General features: G+C 43.2%; 1 protein-coding gene across 3 annotated transcripts in view; it reads right to left on the bottom strand.

Annotated features, from left to right (window-relative positions):
- Positions 1 to 16,921: 16,921 nt before the first annotated feature.
- The window catches only part of ADTRP (androgen dependent TFPI regulating protein), a 79,673-nt gene continuing 76,530 nt past the window's right edge, over positions 16,922 to 20,064 (bottom strand). For all 3 annotated transcript variants that reach the window (XM_080931154.1, XM_080931155.1, XM_080931156.1), the window contains exon 7: positions 16,922 to 17,108. In XM_080931154.1, the coding sequence (XP_080787280.1) occupies positions 17,074 to 17,108 (35 nt within the window). In that variant the 3' untranslated portion in view covers positions 16,922 to 17,073. The remainder of the gene's footprint in view (positions 17,109 to 20,064) is intronic.

Here is a 20,064-nt window from a genome sequence, read left to right as displayed (position 1 = left end):
AATAATGAACGACTGAAGGTCTGAATTTCCACCAGCACGAAACTGATTAAATAAATTATGATGCATATAATAGACTTCTATGTAGCTCTTTAAAAAGACAAAGTAGCCTGCTTTACACTGAGTCAGAACTGTCAGCAATGTTCACTGAGAGATAAAAGTAAGAGCAACCAGACAGCGCGCCATCTTTTTTTTGGATCTCTTTAAGTACAATCAACTCATTTGGACTTACAGTTGCTTGGAAGAAGGAAACAACGTGGACTAAAGTTTAGGGACTTTTGTTTTGTTTTGTTTTTAAAGCCTTTCTAATGAAGTTACTATTATACATTCTGAGTTCTACAGTATATGTCTGTGCTGATCATGAGGGGCAAGAGGCATGTGGTCAGGGTCTACTCAGCTTCCGGCCAGGCTATTTGCTGGGTTACAATGAGGAAGAAGAGTGAAAGAGGCAAGTGAAAGAGGCATGTCTGCAAGACAGAGCAGAGGAAGGCTGAGCATCTCCACATACAACTAATCTAGCTCCCAAGAGCTAGCCCAGCCTCCGTAGGACACCCATACATTTGTGCGCATTTTATCCCAGTTTACTTCCCAGCGGGCCCCATGTTTTTACAGTCCCATTACCTCTCAGTATCATTAGACAAAAGACATTTCCAACACAAGAACCTCTGGGAAATGGTCCATTGCATATACTCAAAATTATTGTCAAAACCCAAGAGTTTAAGGTATATATTGGAAGGATCTGAAATGATGGTGTCCTTCGTTAAAGAAGCTTGTGTCAACAGGAATGCAAGGAAATAGAGTGGGTTGTAAATTGTTTGTAATTGGATTGGGGTGTAGGAGAACCAGGGAGGGCAGGGAGCCTAGAGGCAAACCTCTGATAAGAACACTTATTCACTTCTTAATGAACCAGGTCAGTTTTATAGAAAAAACATCTTTAAAAACCTCAAGGCCATCCTTTTCTGTATTCTCTGATTTAAGCTTCTAAAGATCAAAGGTGACTTAAATTTCCTTGTTTTTTTTTTTTTTTTTATACCTAGCAGGGTGTCAGACTTTGTAGACATACCCAATAAATAGTGTTAGATAAACATGTGGGATGTAATTACTGAAGTGGTATTTTTCTTTTTTTCAGAAGGTGCCTTGACTATTTGCCTGAATGCAGAGGGTGGACATCAAAGAAATTTAAGGTGTGATACCACCTCGGGGCATAGCCTGCTTAACAAAGTAGATTTGCTAATCAAAACAAGGCATAGGAATTTTACAACTCAAGATAATGTGTTTCAATGCCTCTAAGAAAGGAAGAATAAATTCAGCCACCAGGGGGCTCTCATCTTATTTCATGGAAGGTTTGGAACTAAATGAAGAGAAAATTACAATTGAAGCCCAAAAGGACACACACACACACACACACACACACACACACACACACACACACACACACACTTCCCTCCTCCCTGTTGAATTTATGCAACCATTGTAAAGACATCCTGCCAAGCCGTCTTAATATAAGATGGGAGATGGAAGCTAAACAAATGTGCTCTAAATACTCCATCTCCAAATGTTGAGTGGGCCCTCCTCCTTGTCTTTTCCTAATTGCTGTTTGAATTTATTTCTGGTGCACTGTGATGCAGGAGCTGCCTGGAAACGTTGTCCATATGTTGGGTGGGAAGAGGGAGGATGCGGCAATGAGCCTCTTCCCTTTAGGTGACTCTATTGAAGCTGAGTTAATTATTGAAAATTTAGTACTTGGCGAAAACCCACTGAAATCTAAGGTTGCTGAAGTCCACAGCATCCGTGATATTTGCTGTCTTCATAGTAGCTTCTTCCTTTTCTATTAAATGCGTGATGTGGTGTGATTTGGGACCCTCTTGTTGATTTGGTGACTGTGTGCCTTGCAGATATTAAGCGAGTTTTCTTTCCTCCCACCCACGTCTTATTCCTGATGTCAGCATTGCTCCTTTGTGTGCTGGGATTTAACACCAAATCTACCAGTGCTTGCAAGTGATGACCAATAAAATTCTTCCTCATTGCATTGATGGAGCCCTTGGATCAGGAGAGTGGAGAAGGAAATACGTGTTCGTGAGAGAGTCTGTTATTACTGTTATCTATTCCCCCAGTAACCAGAAGAAAGCTGACGTCATGCTCCCAATTTGCATAAGAAGAGACCGAACTCTGCAGGGCTGAGTCACCCAGGACTGTAAGTGCTGTAGAATTTGATCTAATTGGATTTAGAGTGCCTAGAGAGTCTATGTTTTGTTTTTTTTTTTTTTTCACCTTGACATTTTAGGAGCCCACGGAAAGTGAATTAACCATGATGGCTTTTTGTCTTTTTGGACATCACTTTTTCCTCGAGCCATTCAGGGTGTTTGGGACAGTGGCTCCTTGGAGGAGTCCCAAGACCACATGCTCTGCATCATGGTAATAACTTTTAGGAGTGTGTCTCTTTGGTGGCCACTGCATTACAAGGACTCTTCCTGGCATTGGAGCAGGAAGGGAGGTGGTTGGGTCCCTTGTCATCTGCAGTGTGTAGGTGGCAATGAAAGAGTGAGGACATCTTTTATAGTAACTGCTGTGTTCCTGACACCGATACTCTTCTACTCCAGGTATCAATGACCTCAGAACTGAGCTTCCTGACTCAGGGGGGGTTCGTGGACTACCCCCAGACATGACTGTGCTCCTTGCTGTGGATGTTACTGTGTGCTCACACCGAGTGTATTATATAGGCCCTGGATCCTACTGCGAAGCCACCATTATGATGAGCCGGCATCAAGGGATTGTGCCTTTTTTAGGAGTTTCCCCCACTCCTCCAGGGCTTCTCACCCTAAGGAAACCATCCTATGAGTAGGCTTGTAGCAGAAGCTTGTCTTTTCAGCCCATCATCATTCAGATCAGTGGCTTTTAGACCCATTCACAAAGCCATGCCCAGCACCATAGGCTTAGGAGCTCCATTAGCCATTTGGGAAGGTCAGATTGACACAGGCTGTGGGTGGGGACAAAGTGTCTGGTGAAGCAAGCAGCCCCTGTGACTTCTCGGAACCCCAAATTCTATTAAGTTCATATGTGGAACAGTCTCAGAAATTAATTTTCAAACAGCATTCATCTATTTACTTGGTCTTCGTTAACTCTGTTCCACTGGTTGGGTTCATTCTAGGAAGTACAGGCTGTTGTTCCCTTGATTGGATGATGTGGGATCCAGGAGCCTCTTGAATGAAGAGAGGAGAGAGTGGGAGCTTGGCAATAGGAAGCTGCAGGATTATTATAGGCTTGTGAGTCATAGGGACTGCAGGCGAATGATACCAAGTGGGCTGATGGAGGGAGTGTGGGCAAAGAACAGGCTTGAGGCAGTCTGGGAGGAAGGAGGTAAGGCAAGGAGCAAAGCTTTGGGAATGACAGTTAAGCTCTGCCGAGAAAGAACACCAATCGGATCCGTGTGCATGTCGGAGGCAATTTCATTCAAGGAATAGGCCCAGTGATGACAGAGTCTGGCAAATCTCAAATGTGCAGGCGGGAGGCTCAGGGAAGTACTGATGTGGAATGTCAAGAGTACTCCCACGGGTGCCACCACCATGGAGCCCATGTTCTGATGTTCAATACTAGGAAAGGGAGCTATGGGAGGTCTTGACCAAGAATCTCTACAGATGCTTCCAAACCTCTAGCAGAGCTTGGCCCTGCATTATGACTCAAAGTAACCTCTGCTGTGTACCCAAAGAGGCCAGGTTGAAAGTTCTGCGTATCTGCTTTGGCATTGGCTGCTCAAGGCAGCTAGGAAAGTAAGCAGTGTCTTGAAGGCTTAGTGGCTGCCATCCCATGGATCGTTAAAGCAAGCTTCTTATACATCAAGGGGGAATTCCAGCTTTGGCTGCATATTAGAACTATCTAGAAGGGGGTTTGAACACCCAGCATTGGGGTTCATAGTGCAGACGAATTCAGAATCTCTGAACTGGGGGTGAAGGGAGCAAGCATCTGGGAAATAGTATTCTTGTTAGCTCCTTAGTGGTCAGATGCAAGGAAGGCTGGGTGGAAATCTGTGCAACATGGCTGTCATATATGACAAGCTGGGTCAGTTATAAAGAAATTACCTTCTCTTAGGCTCGAGTTTCTGGAGTCTGGGGAGTCTAGAATTGTGGCATTGGTATCTTCTCAGCCTCTGGGGAGGGCCCTGTGCTACATCTTAATATGGCAGAAGATATCAAATCATGAGTTCTCAGGCATGGAGTCCGCAGTCTTCATCTTTCTATAAAGTTCCCATGAAGGCCTCCCTCTCACGACATCTAGTCTAATTACCTCTAACATGTAAATTTGGGGGTCCATTTTTTAACACATGAACTCCCGGGTGACCCATTCAAACCATAATCACCCTTAGCAGCTCTCAGTGTTTTCTTTTCCAGGCTGTCCTCAATGTCTAATTAATATACTTTCTCTTGGATGGTCTTCTACATGTACACACACAAGAGACCTTGCCAAGCTGCCTCACTGGCCCCAGATCACTCATTAAAGTAGCTTGGGTTCCGAAAAGCAGGTGCTTCACAGTGATTCCATTTTCCCTAAACTGGTATTCATCACATGTTGGCTTAAAAGATTTGAAAGAAAAATGTCTAATGTGTTAAAGACACAGAGGAAGGATTAGATTTTCCAGTCGTCACGAGGGAGACAGAAACAGGATTTGTTACGAAAATCATATGCTATACAGGAAACAGCTTTGTCTGACATTTTTTTCTTGGGTAATTCTTCATTGAGAAAAATCCATCAGTGTTACTGATCTTGAGCATTTTTGGTTTTGTTTTTTTGGTTTTTGTTCATTTGTTTGTTTGTTTGTTTTTGCTACCGGAATGATGATATCAGTCTCTCTGAGCTAAGGTGAATGTAGGCTCCCCAGATAATGAATAGCAAATGTCCATTTAAATGGGGATCACATGGTACGGGTTCTGAGTCATCACTGGGACTGACCAATAAAAAGCGTTAAGAGCTAGCATTCGGTATCTATGACTTCTGAATCTCCAGTCTCTCATTTATTAAACCAAAATTATTCATTGGTACCACCAGAGTTTGTATGGTACAAGTCAGAGGTCTCACAACTCTAACAAGGAAAGAGTATCCGCTCACCCTCAATGAACCAAAGCAATGAGCCTACTAGTCAAGAGCAGGGAAGGGCAGGGACTATACGGAGTGTGGCTCCTGGTTCTTGTGCTCTGGAAAGTTGTCAACATGGCAACAAATCTCTTCCGGAAAGACAAGCCTGGCAGTAGAGCCCCAGCCTTTCCTTTCTCCCTTTCCTTATTCTGGAGAGATGCCAACTCTTTGGGTCCATTGCCCAATAGTCCCATACTTGAAGGGAGAGGCACACCCAACTGGCTTCTTTCCCACTGAGATGGACACATCGAGCTGAAGAGCATTCTCAGTATTCACAAACTCCCAGACCATCAGAAAGGGAACATAGTTGGAACGAAGACTTTCATATATGTGACATGCTCGGCATCCTGAAGTGAATTATGTTGGGTTTGGATTAGACACTACATCCCTCCCACGACTGGGGTTTGTATGAGAAAAGAGAGGGACATTAGGGCCCTGGGTCCAGATTCACTGTGGAGTGGGGGGGGGGGTCACAAATAGTAAGGATAGTGTCAGCAGAGATTACAGCGTCACTGTGATTAAACTAGAGTCACTAGGAGACAGCAGAAGGAAGTGGGCTTCCTCAACACCTTCTACTTGGGACATACGGCTACTGTGCTTGACATGTGTCTTAGGGTTTCTATTGCTACACAAAACAAAGGGATGTTTCTAACTGGCCTCCTTTCCCCTAGCTTGCTCAGCTTGCTTTCTTATACAACCCAGGTGTGTTAGTCAGGATTTCTATTCCTATTTCTATTAGGGTTCTATAGTAAGTAACATCCCTCCATGGCCTCTGCATCAGCTCCTGCTTCCTGACCTGCTTGAGTTCCAGTCCTGACTTCCTCTGGTGATAAACAGCAATGTGGAAGTGTAAGCTGAATAAACCCTTTCCTTCCCAATAGAAATTCCTTCTTCCAGGAATAGAAACCCTGACTAAGACAAATCTGGAACACCAGGTCTACCAGCCCAGTGATGGCACCACCCACAATGGCTGGGCCCTACCCCCCTTGATCACTAGTTGAGAAAACCCCTTACCCTGGATCTCATGGAGGCATTTCCTTAACAGGCTCCTTTCTCTGTGATAACTGCAGCCTGTGTCAAGTTGACACAGAAAAACCAGCCAGTACAACATGTAAGACCATTAGCCTCTGCAACTGTGGGAGAATACACTTTCATGCTGTTTAAGGTGCCCAGCATTTTGCTACAGTAACTATAAAGATCTAAAACAATTAACAGCTGAGCTCTTCTAAGGTATTGATAAGGTAAGGAATTCATATTGTAAGCATGATTAGATTTAGTAATAATAACATTTTAACTAAATATACATTGGGACTTAGTATCAAATGGTACTAAGGTGATGACAGTCATCAAGGTCACTGGCACTTAGTGGATCTTTCTTGAGTGTCTCTGTGACTCGGGGAAATGATAGGTGTTGAGTGCAGGGTCAGTCAACATTCAAGAGCTGCATCTCCCCATTTCTGCCATCAATCATGCCGTCCTTTGATTGCACACAGGAAATCGTGAATCATTTACCTGTTGTGGGCCCCTCCCTGATGGTACACTTTCCATCTTTTCCTCAGTAAGCACCCACAGCACCCAGGTTTGTGTACGCAAGAAATTTCCATTAAGCTCCGCTTAATAAGCATGTAAGTTCCTTTCCTCATAGTTTGTTGGTCTTCTTTTAGCTACTGTTTCAATTCTAAAGTTTTATTTATTTAGATCTAACCATCATCCCGAACCATGAAGCAGAACATTCCAGAAATAAACAACCTAGCTGGTAAGTTTTTAATGACTTTTATTCTAGTCCATTTCTACAATTGTCATGTTGTATTATTATTTAAGATGGTTGATCTCTTGCTGTGTCTAATTTATTAAACTTCACCACAGGTGTGCATACACAGGATAAACATAGTGTGTATATTGGTTTGTAGTTCCCTCAGATGCTTCAGATATTTGCTGCAGGTCTTGGGATATATTTCCCAAGAGAGAACAACTGTGCCAATAGATGAATAATTCTCAGTCTTATATGCCCAGGTCCTAGTAGACTGAGAGTTCCCTGTATGGCCCAAAGCCATTTTGATATGGTTCTTTTCTGTCTTTTGATTTGATTATTACTTAGAAACACATATTTCTGAGTCAGGGACAAAACCATGACAGTCTTGTGACTCGTGGCTCTCTTTGGCCTCTTCTTTTTTAGTTTGGCGATGTATGGGGACAGTCAAAGGTCACAGTAGCAGAAGGTATCTGGCAAAGGAAAACATGGATACAATCTATTGTACAGCAAGGACAATTTGATTTAACTGTGATTTCTGTAATTCAGACAGGTTAAGTTAGTACTATACATTGTTCCTCTCATGCCCTCACGGTCACACAGCAGATTCCCAGTCAGGTAAAACTAACGTAGCACCAACTAATCTCACCATTTAATACTTAACAACATTTAGTGCTCAGTGCAAACAAATCCCTGAAGTGAAACGAAATCTGTCTGTTCAGGTGGGCCGAGGCCTCAGTGGACGGTCTGGAGGCTCTTGTGTAGAAGCTGTCGTTGAGAGACTGTCAACAGCTCAGGGGTGCTGAAGTGGAAGAGCAGCTGTGAGTGTAAGGTGGGGAGCTCAGGCTGTGTTTCATCTCTCCTTCGGGGCACTAGAGGAAATGATGTGAACATTCAACCCTAATACAATGTCCCAGGGAGAGGACACCAAGTCTCCAAACAACCATGAGATGCAAACAGCCATGACCATATATAGAGTAGGTGTTTCATAATTATTTGTTGAATGAATGAATGAATGAGAGAGCAGTAGTCATGCGGCTCAGCATTAAGTTGAACCCTATTATTACTATTATTATTAGATTACAAAATACATAATTCCTATAATGCTGATTGGATTAGAAAACCAGTAAGAGTTACAAAGTCTAAATGACAGAAGATAAAAGACTTGTGGGAAATATAGAGCCTCACACATATTTTTAAATGAATATGATTTTGTGAAAGTTTTATTTTCGTTATGCACAGGCACATGCACTCTTGTTGTATGTATATTTCTCCTGAGGACCTGACCGAAAAATTATTTCTGAGAGTGCATTTTCAGTAAGATTGAATGATGTTGATGGAGAGGAAACTACTGGAGCATGTGGGCTCTGCAGATGGACCAGGAGCTGAATGCTGATGCCTTATGAATCATTGAGCATGCTGCTTAAATCTGACTTGGTACCTAACATGTATTTCACGTGTGCCATGCATGAGGCTGTAGGCTTTGAAGGGGAGGGGAGGTTTGAGGATAAAGAAGACATCTCGATGTCCTTCCTCATAAGCACAGTGTTCATTATTCAAGTGTTGTGCTTGTTTCGTGAGCCCCAAAAGAGCACTATGGAGCTGACTCCAATGCAGTCATACTAGGGTCTTTATTACAAGTTCGAGCTTTGGCCACACTGCTTTCTCTGACACAGCAGAACTGGAAGGTGAAGCCCCAAGCTCTCAGCAGGACAAAGCTTTATAGCAAATGGCAAGCAAGTGAGGGGTCTCTAGCCTGTCCCATCTGATTGAGGGGCTATGATGGAATTTTTGTTGTTCATCAATATAACTGGCTGGTGCTGGGAGCCAAACCATAAACCTAACTTCTGCTTTCCTCCTGATTGGTGGTTGTCAGAAGGTGAAGTGTCAGGGGCTGGCTTGTGACCTGAAAACTGGTGATAGGTACCCAGCTTGTTGGTTAACTCGAGTTCAACCTTAGGTCAAATTCTCTAAGGTGGAGTCTGAACCCAAGATCTGGTCTCTCACAAGCAGGTAAGGATCTCTGATTGATCAATAAGATGGATATTTGGGACGGAGGACTGTGGCAAAGTCCAGTGCTGCCTTGGGATCCAAAGGAGCCAATGGGAATCTTTTGACTGTCTCTCATCTTCCTAAGAGTGCTGATGACCCAACACCAGTTCTCTCTCCAGGCATGATGCAAGTTTAAATTCCTGCAATCTAAGCCAGACTTGGGACTCCAACAGCCTAAGACAGCTTTGTCTTCTCCATCTACACTTCCAAGTGAATGCACTGTTTTGTTGACCAAGATTCCTGGCCAGCCCCATTTTGGGAGAAGAGGGTGCACATAGGACATAGTTACAAACTCAAATAGTTTCTCCATAGAGCATGGAAGGCTTTATTCTTGGTGACAATTTTTATTTTTATTTTCTTCCCTCGGCATTGGCAAAATAGATGTTCTGGCAATTAGTACTGGGACCTTTTATCTCAACTCCTCTAGGATCAGACCATGGGGCTTGTTGATGAAATTGTTGTGCCAAGGAAGTGTTTGACCCCCCACCTCCCAAACAAAACCAGACAGGAGCCGATCGATACATCTCACAGCAAAGTCTTTATTCTATTTGAGCCAGCTTGTCCCCACCCCCATGCACCACTGTCACACAGGACAGTTTTAGTGGTGAGGGAGCTCTGAATATCTACTGGGGCAAGGCTTTGTAGTAAGCAGCAAGCTTCAGTAAGTATGCAAGCATTTAATTGGAAAGCTACTGTGGCCTTTAACATAATTGGCTGGTGCTAGTAGTCATATCATAAACTTAATTTTTGCTCTCCTCTGTATAGATGGTCATTAGGCAAGAGGTGGTTTTGTAACCTGGGGGTGGAGGTTTGTTGGGGGAATAACTTGGAGATGCTTGTCTTGTTGGGGATAAACCTACAGACAAGGGTTCTGCTCAGGTTTTGTTGGGGAAGCAACTTCAAAACTAATACTAGGTGCCAGTCTGTTAGTTTATCTGACTTCAAACTTAGGTCAGGTTCTGTAAAATGGAGTCTGAACTCACAAGATTTGGCCTTTCAAGCTCAGGAGGGAAATCATGTCATTGAATCCCACTAGATAAAGTCTTAGCAGCACATCCTTTAGGAAAAAGCAAACAGCCACCTACCGTAAAATGAATTGTGTGTGTGTGTGTGTGTGTGTGTGTGTGTGTGTGTGTGAATGCATGTGGAGGCTGGCTACTTTCTTTCCTTGGAGACAGGATCTTTCACTGAACCTGGATCTTGTGGCTTTGGCTAGCTGGATTGGCCACCATGTTACAGGATCCTCCTGTTTTCTTGTCCCCTGGGCCCCATTGGGCTATGATTCTAGCCACACTTCAGCTGCCCCATACCACCTTTTATCTTGGTACTAGGAATCTAAATTCAGGTCCTAGTGCTTGAATGGCAAGCATATAACTGATGAGGCATTTCTCCAGTGCAATTCTTATGTAAAAAGGATTTGTTTTTGATTTTCCTTTTCTGTCTAAGGAATCTTGCACTGTACAGGATCCTCTGGGTAACTAAGGCCATTCAGTTGTTGTACAGACAATTCTGTTGTGTAGCAGTTTTCTCTGAATTTAAACACCAGAAAGGCTCATTAAGACCGAGGAGGTAGAGAAAACTCAAAAGTCTAAGGAGTCCCTGGAATTTACAAGATCCATGAAGTCTTTCCTCAAAGTTACATAAGCAGTAAGGATTGCTGGAAACAGGGACTTGGCAACCTTGTCACACTGTTTGCATGTCATTCAGGGAGCTCCAGAGTTGTAGTTTTCATGAGTTGTTGTCCCTACTAGGGTGGGCTTTTCTGTGACAAAACTGCCTTTGAGATACCTATGTTGCTGTAGGTTCTCCTTTACCCATGCTCCTGTAAGTAACTTCAATAAATTCATTAGTTCACCAAGCTAGACTTAGAGAGAAATTGTCATTTGACCATTGATTTAAAAGGAGTTCTTTCTGGACGTCACCAGTGAAGGTTATCTTATATAAAATAATTGTCTGTAATGTCATGGAGTGGTCTCAGCTTTTGAGAAAGTTGGATAAAGAAGACAACCAGATGAAGAAACTCCGTGCAACACTAAATCTGTTTATATGTCCAGGGTTTTTAACTGGTATACAACTAGGTGGGGACAAAAGTAGACTTGACTCTTTACCTCAGGCATTTGCAATCAGCACAACAGGATAGGTTCTTGGAGACCAGGTACTTGGAATCAGCATTTAATGCTTACTAATCATGATATGTGCAAATATATATAATGTCATATATGTATAATATATGAGAGAGGGTCTGACTATGTAGCCATGGTTGGCCTGAACTCTCTATATGGACCGTGTTGACCTTGAATTTACATAGATCAGCCTATTACAGCTCTAGTGCTGGGGTTAAAGGGGTGTGTGAGATATTATAATCTTATTTTATCTAATCTTGGAAGGTATTACAATCTTAGCTGCTCAGACAAAGAATAAAGGTTCATAAAAGCAAACCTTTGTCTTCAGCTTTAATGCAGACTGTGATCATGGAGACAGAATTTAAGGTCAGTTCTTGTCAGGATCTGAGGAGGTATTGTTTTCAGTACCCTACCCTAGTATAGAAACAAGCACCAAGTATTCAGAGGATCAGAAGCTCTAGGGGGTTGTAAAAAAAAAAAAAAAAAAAAAAAAAAAAAGGCTTTTCTGGAGAGCTTGTGGGTGACCCTTTGAGAGATCAATGGTGGTGCCGGATAGATTATCTAAAGGGAAGGCCTAGGAAGAGACACCTGGAGGCGGGAGCAGAGAAGGTGGTGGCTATGACCAAACACCAAACAAAAATCACCTTCAGGGAGGAGGGTTTTCTTTTGTCTTATAGTCTGAAAGGGTACACAATCCATGAATGCAGTGAAGAGACCATGAGAGAGTCCATGTGCAGTCAGGAAACTGATTTCCAACAGGAAGTGAGAACAAACCATCAAACCCCAAGGTCCATCCCCAGTGACTCACTTCCTCCACGAGTTAATGGGTGCATTTCACAAGCAAACCAAACAAAAGTGGTCCCTGTGGGCTCCCTTGGACTTCATCACTGTCAGAAGGAGTCAAAAGCAAGTCTCCTTAAAGGGACAGAAGTAATTCAGCTCCGCCCTCCCCATCTCCAGTCTTCAGGGGGTTAGGTGGGTGTTTATTCCTGGCCTCTAGGTCTGAGGTCTTCCCTCTGAAATCCCTCCGAACACAGCTGCTTGCCGGTCTCTAGGGCCCCAGGGAGGCCCCGGAGCCAGGTGGCTCTCCCGTCCCAGATTTAGAATCCTCGCCAGCTTCAATTTACATAACACTGCTTAATCCACAGTAACAGGAGCTGCAGGCAGGTTCTTTCTCTCTCTTTTTTTTCTCTCTCTCTCTCCTTTTCCTCTCCAAGACACGGAAACCTTTATTTTCTCTGTACACCACAAACCGGTGCTGTTAAATAATATTGGATAATTGCACCTGCCGTACCTCCCATATTGTGCCGAGGAAAAATAATTGCTGGTTTTCTCCTTTGCCGTTTAGCTGTGACTCCGTCATTTGACTCGGAGCATGTCATTTTCTCCCATTTTAGACTGTGTACAGTCAAACTGTGTGAAAGGCCTCACAGATAGGGGCCCTGCGTGTGTGAGTGGGCGCGGGCCTCATTCAGCAGTGATTTCTAATTTATACAGCATTGAAAATTTGCAGCTATAAATAAACAGCTGACTGGCTTAGCTGCCTACTCAAAATCCTTTATTTAAAAAAAAAAAAAAAAAAAAAAAAGCCACCACCAACTACATGCAGAAGGCAAACCAGGCTGCCTGACTTTAGAATAAATTGGGCTCCTCGGTGTTTGAGGCTGGGAAGGAGGCTGTATATCCTGGGTTGAGACCAGGCCCAGGGCTCAGGGATTTGGAGGTGCTCTGACATCCCTAGTTCTTCCTCAGCCCACTCAGGCTCCCCACACACACTTCAACATGTTTGAGGATTAGTGTATATGAAACTAGCTTCCTGTTATGACAAATACTTCAGTCGAGTAGGTGCAGAGTTGCTTAAAATCGCTGGTGGAACGTATGACCCTTTGGAAGGACAAGGGGTGGGCATGGCACCTTAGACTACAAGGGAAACATTTATTCAAACTCAGAACTGGTTTCATTTTTGTGAGAGCGACCTGGGATGTTAACTTGGGTATGACCAATCATCTGTGGGGTTAGGGATGTGGAGACATTGTTCCTTCCCTGCACCACCCCCCCTCCAGCCTGAATAAGGGACTCCAACTACTCTGGGGACACTTGACCACTTTATCCTGTCTATCACTTCAAGAAGGGATCCATTTTCCAGGATTGCTGTTTTTGCTCTGCAAGGAAAAGGGAAGAGAGTGGGTTGGGGGGATGGGCTATGTGTGTGAACCTGGATCTGTTATTTACCTCCTCCTATCCCACTCAACCCCCTTTGGATCCAGAAATATACTGGAAACAGGCTCTCTGGGACCAAAGGGTTAAGAATATCTGTAGCCAACTCTGGTAGCACCTTGGTAGCTTGAAAAAAAAAAAAAAAAAAAAAAAAAAAAAAAAAGATCACGGGGGTGTGTTGGTGGGAGGGATGTTTACACTATGGAAAGGAGCCAACATCATGAATCAGGAGCTTAATTTGTTGGTGGTCATTAAACATTCACCAGCGCACCGCTGTCAGAAGGTTAGTTTGACTCATGGCAAAATGGGACCCAATACATTTCCTGCATACATCGTATTTTTGAGGCTGAACAGGGAGTGCTTAGGAATTCCACTATTCAAATATGACTACTGGCATCTTCTGGCTCCTGTTATTACCATATTTAGCCAGCAAGACCCCCACCATAGCTTTGCAGATAGCAAATGCTATATGTCTTTTCATGAATGTTTAATCAGCGTTCATTACAAGTGTCTTGTTGCTTGTAATTTAACTACGCCAGCTCCAAGAAGCACCTGTCTGCTGATTATGCATGTGCCCAGTGGGACACCCAGCTGAGGTAATTCTTGTGTCAGAACAGAATTGCACAGCGGCCAGCAACACTGCCATCAAGGTTTAATTTGGTGGCAGGACAGTAAAGCCACAAATAGAAATGGGCTCAGCTGACAGAGGAATGTACTATGTCTGTGAGGAGGCAGCAGCACAGGTCATCTTCAGGGTGTGGAAAATGTGGGCAATCCCCTGTGAGGTGCACTTTTAGTGAGTTTCCACCCTGGCAACTGCTCCTGGGCCTCTACTGAGACCTAACGCCCCAGGCGGTTAAGAACAGCGCAGAAGTGAGTAGGAGGCGGAGCTTTCATTTCAAGGAAAAAAAAACAAAAACAAAAACAAAACAACAGAGGCTCTTATTCTCACGTTATCGAAAAGAAAAAACAAAACAGGATCCTTGGTGTTTGCCCCAGTCTGGTAGTCTTCCTTTGGGATGTGTCCTCAAAATATCAGACTATTTATTCCACTCTTCTATACTTTCATAATTAAGGAATTTTTTGGTGTCCACTTTTACCCAGCCTCTACTATATAACGGTAGGGAAGCCAAGGTACACTCCACCTCGGTGCCCACTCCCAACCCACGGGAGCCTGGAGGACTCAATCATATTTTCCACCACCTGACACCAGTCATTGGATTTTCAGAAAGCGGCCCTCAGAGGACGGTGGCAGATAGTACCCACGGCTAGAAACATCAGCAGTTAAACAGGGCAGAATGGTGAGAGCAATCGAGGTATGGGATGGGTGTGGGTAGGAAAAACTCCCACAAACTTCAGTAATGATGAAAGAGAACAATGGGGAACGGAATGGAGAGAGAGAGAAGTCAGCATCTGTTCAGGAGGACTCCCCTCCCAGTGTGAGGGCAACACACAGGTTGGGAACCGGCTTAAAATGAAGAGATCATCAGGGAGTCAGGGAGCCAGATGGCTCAGTGGTTGGTTAAGAGCATATGCTTCTCTTGCAGAGGACTGGAGGTCAGTGTGCAGTCCTTAAGACAGGTGGCTCACAACCACCTGTAACCCCAACTCCAGAGGAGTTCAGGCCTCCCTCATGTCACTTTTGTGCTCTTGTACACATGCCCATGTGTGTGCGTGCATGGGTGTACGTGTGTGTGTGTGTGTGTGTGTGTGTGTGTGTACACATGATTCTAAAAACCAAAAAGAGAGAACCTGAGAAAATTCACACCTTACCATCCACAACAAATAAAGAACACGGTTGGGGGGGCATGCAGAAGCTATGACAGTTATGACAGCTATGGGGGGAGGAGGTGGTGTAGACAAAGCCCTCTGTTTTTGGTACCAGACAGGAGCTGATGCAAACTGCCATTTTAAAAAATTACTAGACAGCTTTAGAGACAAAGATCCCTCCCTGTATGAATCACCTGGAAAATGTCACTGATCTCCAGTGACCTGGCCTTCAGGTCACCTATACAGAAGACTTGCATGAGGCAGAAACATTATCTAAGCCATGGTCTGTACAGAGACAAGCCACACAGAATCTCTATAGACTGGCCTACAGGCCAATCTTATGGAAGTATTTTTCCCAGTTAAGATTCGCTTTTGTCATATGTTTGTATATTTTTAAAAAATTGACAAAACCCAACAAACATAGCAGAGAATGAAATCTGATGCCCTAAGCTCAGGGCTGATGACCTAACTACTAAGAGTCTTGAGGGAGAACTCCACTGTGGTGTAAGCAGAGCCCATTCCCACTTAAGCATAATTATTTCACCTTTAAAAATGTGGGTGATTAAAACCAAATCCAACCAAGGGCTTCAATCCTAGAGGTGCAAACCCTAAGCCAGAAGCACAAGAAACCTGAAAAAAAATCTTTATAGAAATGCAGTTTCACTCACTCATAAAGAATGAAATTATAACCTTTTCTGGAAAATGGATGTACCCAGAGATCATCAAATTAGGGGAAACAAGACAAACTTAGAAAAACAAATTGGATTCTTTTCATATGTGGATCCTAGATTATGTACACATTACATGGAACCATGAGTATGTGTGTGTGTATGTATGGGGGGGGTGAATGGAATCAGAAGGAAGCTAGTAGGAGGAGCAGGAGTTGGGAGGCAAATATGGCTAAAATACATGATCTACTTTTAAAAGGAATTGGCTTTTATAAGACTCTGTTCTACATAAAACGAGTAAACAGCGGTGGCAAGGCTGGACCTAAAAACTGACAGGGAAATGAAAGGGTTCATGAGTCACTTGCTCAGCCAAGGAGCTTGTATAGAAGCAATCTCAGACCCCTTCACAGTTACCCTTCTTCCCAACTGAAGTCTTGTTTGCATATGGTATACACGCTGACTTCCTAATAACTAAGCCATGCCTCCCTTCAAACCAGATCCAAGTGGAAGAGCCATTTGACAGCCCCTTTCATTCCACACTGATTAATAATTCCCATCCCAAATAATTGTTAAAATTATTCTCACTGCCCCAGCAAGTTTGCTGCCATTTTTTTATTAGTTGTTATGATAAAGTTACCTGTTACTAGGTTGTATTTCTATATTCTTCTAAATCAAAAGAAAATAGGTAAGAAATCACCAAAAACAATTTAGCTTATTAAAAATACCTATTTTTTTTTGAGAAGTAGCGATTATTGAAACACTGCCCAGTATTGGGTATTGGGAGATCTGGGAGAAGAAGCCACTGTCTTCATTGTGACAACTTTTTTATTAAGTATTTTTTGATTTCTAAAGACAGAGTCTTCCTCTGCAGCCCAGGCCAACCTTGAATTCATGATCCTCCTGACTTAGCTTCCAGCATTCTGGGAAAGCCCTGTGTGCACCACTACCCCTGCTTGACAGTAATTCTGCCGTACATAGCATGTCATCTGGGTCCTCCTCACACTCCCTGAAAGGAAAGTGGTTTTATATCTCTATGTTCCTTCCCCCACACCCATTCTTGAAATGGTCCAGCAGAAAGTTTAGACAAAAGTTTGTTTAGCCATTTTGTTCAGAAATAAAATCCTCCATGGAGGTCAGACAAAAGTAACAGAGTCTAAGATGTCTGAAATTATGTCAGCCTTTTAAAAACCAAGAGATCCCAAGCCAAACTTCCTTTATACTCTTTATTAAAACTATGCAGCAGTCTCCATTTTTTTCTATCTCCCCAAGTAATTCCACTTCTGATTCAAAAGAAATAATATTGAGAATAATAGAAAGATGACAAGTTCTTAAGTTTCTTCTTCCATGGCTCTTGGAAAAGAGTGTGTAGTCACTTCTTCTTCATCCATGGCTTCACTGAAGCACCTGTATAGACAGACACAGAGACATCTCAGATAGGTTTCCCTAGTGGGTATTTCTGAGTGGGGTGAGATTCACCCTAATGGAGCAGTGGGAAGTCAAACACACCTTTTCACAAGGAGAGAACAACCCTGATAAACATCCACTATGGCTACAGAGACAAGAAGCAAGCTAGTCCTCTGCCTTGTGGGTCAGTGTGCTTAGCCAGATACTCAGTGATATCACTGGTCTGCACAGCACTCTTAAATCAGCCCCCACCTCTCCCCTGGAAGAATGCAGTGTACTGTATACATCTATGGGGAAATGCAGAGACTGCAAATGGAGAGAAAGAGACTGCATCCAAGTCAGAGAGAAAATAGAAAAATGGACATCTGCCCTAATCGGGGTCTTCCATGGCTTCTCCCCAATCAGTTTATATCAGGATTCTACACAGGATCTGTTTTAGGTAAGCACATTACAGGATCATTCTTCTGTAGAAACTATAGTATGACATTTCTAGAATGGGTTCCACTTAGCCAACAAGTTGGCATCTCCACATTTCATGATCACCAATGTTGACACAGGCCTTGGCATTGATGACCTCCTGTAGCTCATTAGTCACTGTGCCGGTTGCTCATTGCTATTACTTCTACTTTGATTTTTTTTCTCAGCTCAGTCTCTTCCTTCTTGTGAGAATCAGAGCCATGCGAGGTGTGGTCTGCAGTGTTTCATGCTCTAGATTCCACCACAGCAGCAGACAGCAGGAGAGAGAGCAGACAGCCTACAGAGAGGGAGACAAGCATGGCCAGCCATGCCTCAGTTGGGGGTTAATACCTAGCATATATAAAGAACTCAGAAAACTAAACTCCTCCTAAACAAAGCTGCCAATCTGCAAGTGGGCTAATGAACTAAGTAGTTCTCAAAAGAGAGAACATATTCAATAAGTATTCTAAAAATTATTTAATATCTTTAGCAATCAAGGAAAAGCAAAATAAAATTTCATTTCACCCTAGCCAGCACAGCTCTCTGATCAAGGAAGCAAGTGACAACAAATGCTGGTTAGAATGTCAGAGTGTGGGGACGGGATAGGGGGAGGGACCCTTGTTCACTTCTAATGGGGATATGAACTGGGGTCAGCTCTATGAACATCTCTATGTAGGTTTCTCAGTAACAACACACCAATTCTAGAAATATAACTACTATACAAACCCCCTGGACTACTTCTGGGCATATACAAAAAAGACTATATTTCACCATAGAAATATTTGAGCATCCATCCTTGCTGATGGGCATTCTAATCACAAACTAGAAGATGGTTGGTTACATTTAGATGAATGAATGGATAGGAAAATGAGTTACACACAAACACAGTGGACAGCTCCTCAGCTGGAAAATTACCAGAAAAATATGAGAATCTTGAAGTCCTGCTCATGGCCTCTCAGTTACCTTGATTTTCTTAAAATACTATTTCTTGATGCCAATACCCTTAGGACTATCCTTGCTGCTGAGACCCTTGGAACCATCTTGTATTCATCTCTTTCATCAGTCCAGAGTGTTGCCACCACATCAGCAACACACTTTAGTATCTACTGAGCCCCCACCTGGCTTCATATTACATTCATCAATCCTATTCATTTTTTCATTTTTACTTGAAAAGACACAAGGCACATGGCTATTTTAAGTGTCCTTGTGCATTTTATAAAGCCTGCCTCAACATGCACTCTTTCTTCAATAGCTCTTTAATGGGTATACAACATCTCCACTTGACTATACAACAAAATCCTGTTCCAGTGTCCTAATATCCATCCATTAGAGCCCCTATCTTGACTGCTGTTCCGGAACACCTTTGTAAGAATTCATTCTTCCTACCTAGAAAGAACCCCCCCCCCCAAACAAAGCTGAACAAGCAAACAAGCATCTGGTCTGCGCCATTAGAAGAGTTAGCAGAAATGAGAACTCTAAGGTGGTTAAGGCATCCTAACCTTTAAGAAGCTCAAAGCTTCCTGCAAAGACAAACCTCTGCATTACAGCAAAAGCAGGAATGTCAAAATGGTAGGTCTAGTGGTTAAAAGAGGAAGAGCCATGGAGCAGTTGGCAAGGACACTGAGTCCAACCTTGACAAATTGGGGCAGCCATCTTGGAGGAGTAAGTTGAAATAAATGAATAAATGTGAGCCAGGCACAGGTTAGCGGTGTAAACCCATGGGGGCCACAGGCAATACCAGTGTGGAGGGAGGGAAAGAAAGATGGTGGAAGAACACACAGTTAGGAACTGAATCAGAGAGAATCTGTGTGTTTTGAGAGCTAGGGATTTTCTCTGTCTGTAAGCTGGAGGAGCCCTTAAAGTATGTGTAGAAAGGAAGGGTCTAAATTCATACAAATCCAGTCATTTAAAAGCATTAACTGCCAATGAAATCCTCGGGGATCTAGTTTCTCTTCTAACACTTTTCCTGGCAACTTTGAGACAGTAGCTTGGGCTGGCCCTAGAACTTGTGACTGATCTTCCTGCCTCAGCCTCTCAAGCTGGAGCATTATAGGTAGAGCATTATGGGTAGAGCATTACAGGTGTTGTCAACCATCACCCACCCTTGCTGCCTTTTCTCCCTAATCATTTGGCTCTTTGCAATGAACAATTTGTTCAGGATGTAACTCTTAATCTATTCTGATGCAATGAAACTTTTCATCTGGGTTTCCTCTCATGAATGTGGAGCTGGAGGTGAGACACGTCATTGCTATAAGAATCTCTGTCCTGCACACTGCATACTGTGCCCATGCTCTTGGTGAATGAAACTGTAGATGTTAGCTTACTTACTCATTTAGACCCAACTGTGAGAAAAACAGGACACAAAGCATAGCAGTGGGGCGTGTTATGAACTTGTATTAGGATCTGAAGGATGATAAAGGCAGTGACATTTTGTTTTATTAAAAATGTATTTGTTATTTTTATTTATGTGCAAGTCTGTGTGACTTTATGTGTACCATGT

Source organism: Micromys minutus, assembly GCF_963924665.1.
Source record: "Micromys minutus genome assembly, chromosome: 1".
In the NCBI taxonomy this organism is placed as follows: domain Eukaryota; kingdom Metazoa; phylum Chordata; class Mammalia; order Rodentia; family Muridae; genus Micromys; species Micromys minutus.
The sequence above is the reverse complement of the archived record's forward strand: the minus strand, read 5'-3'. Positions and strand labels throughout refer to the sequence as shown.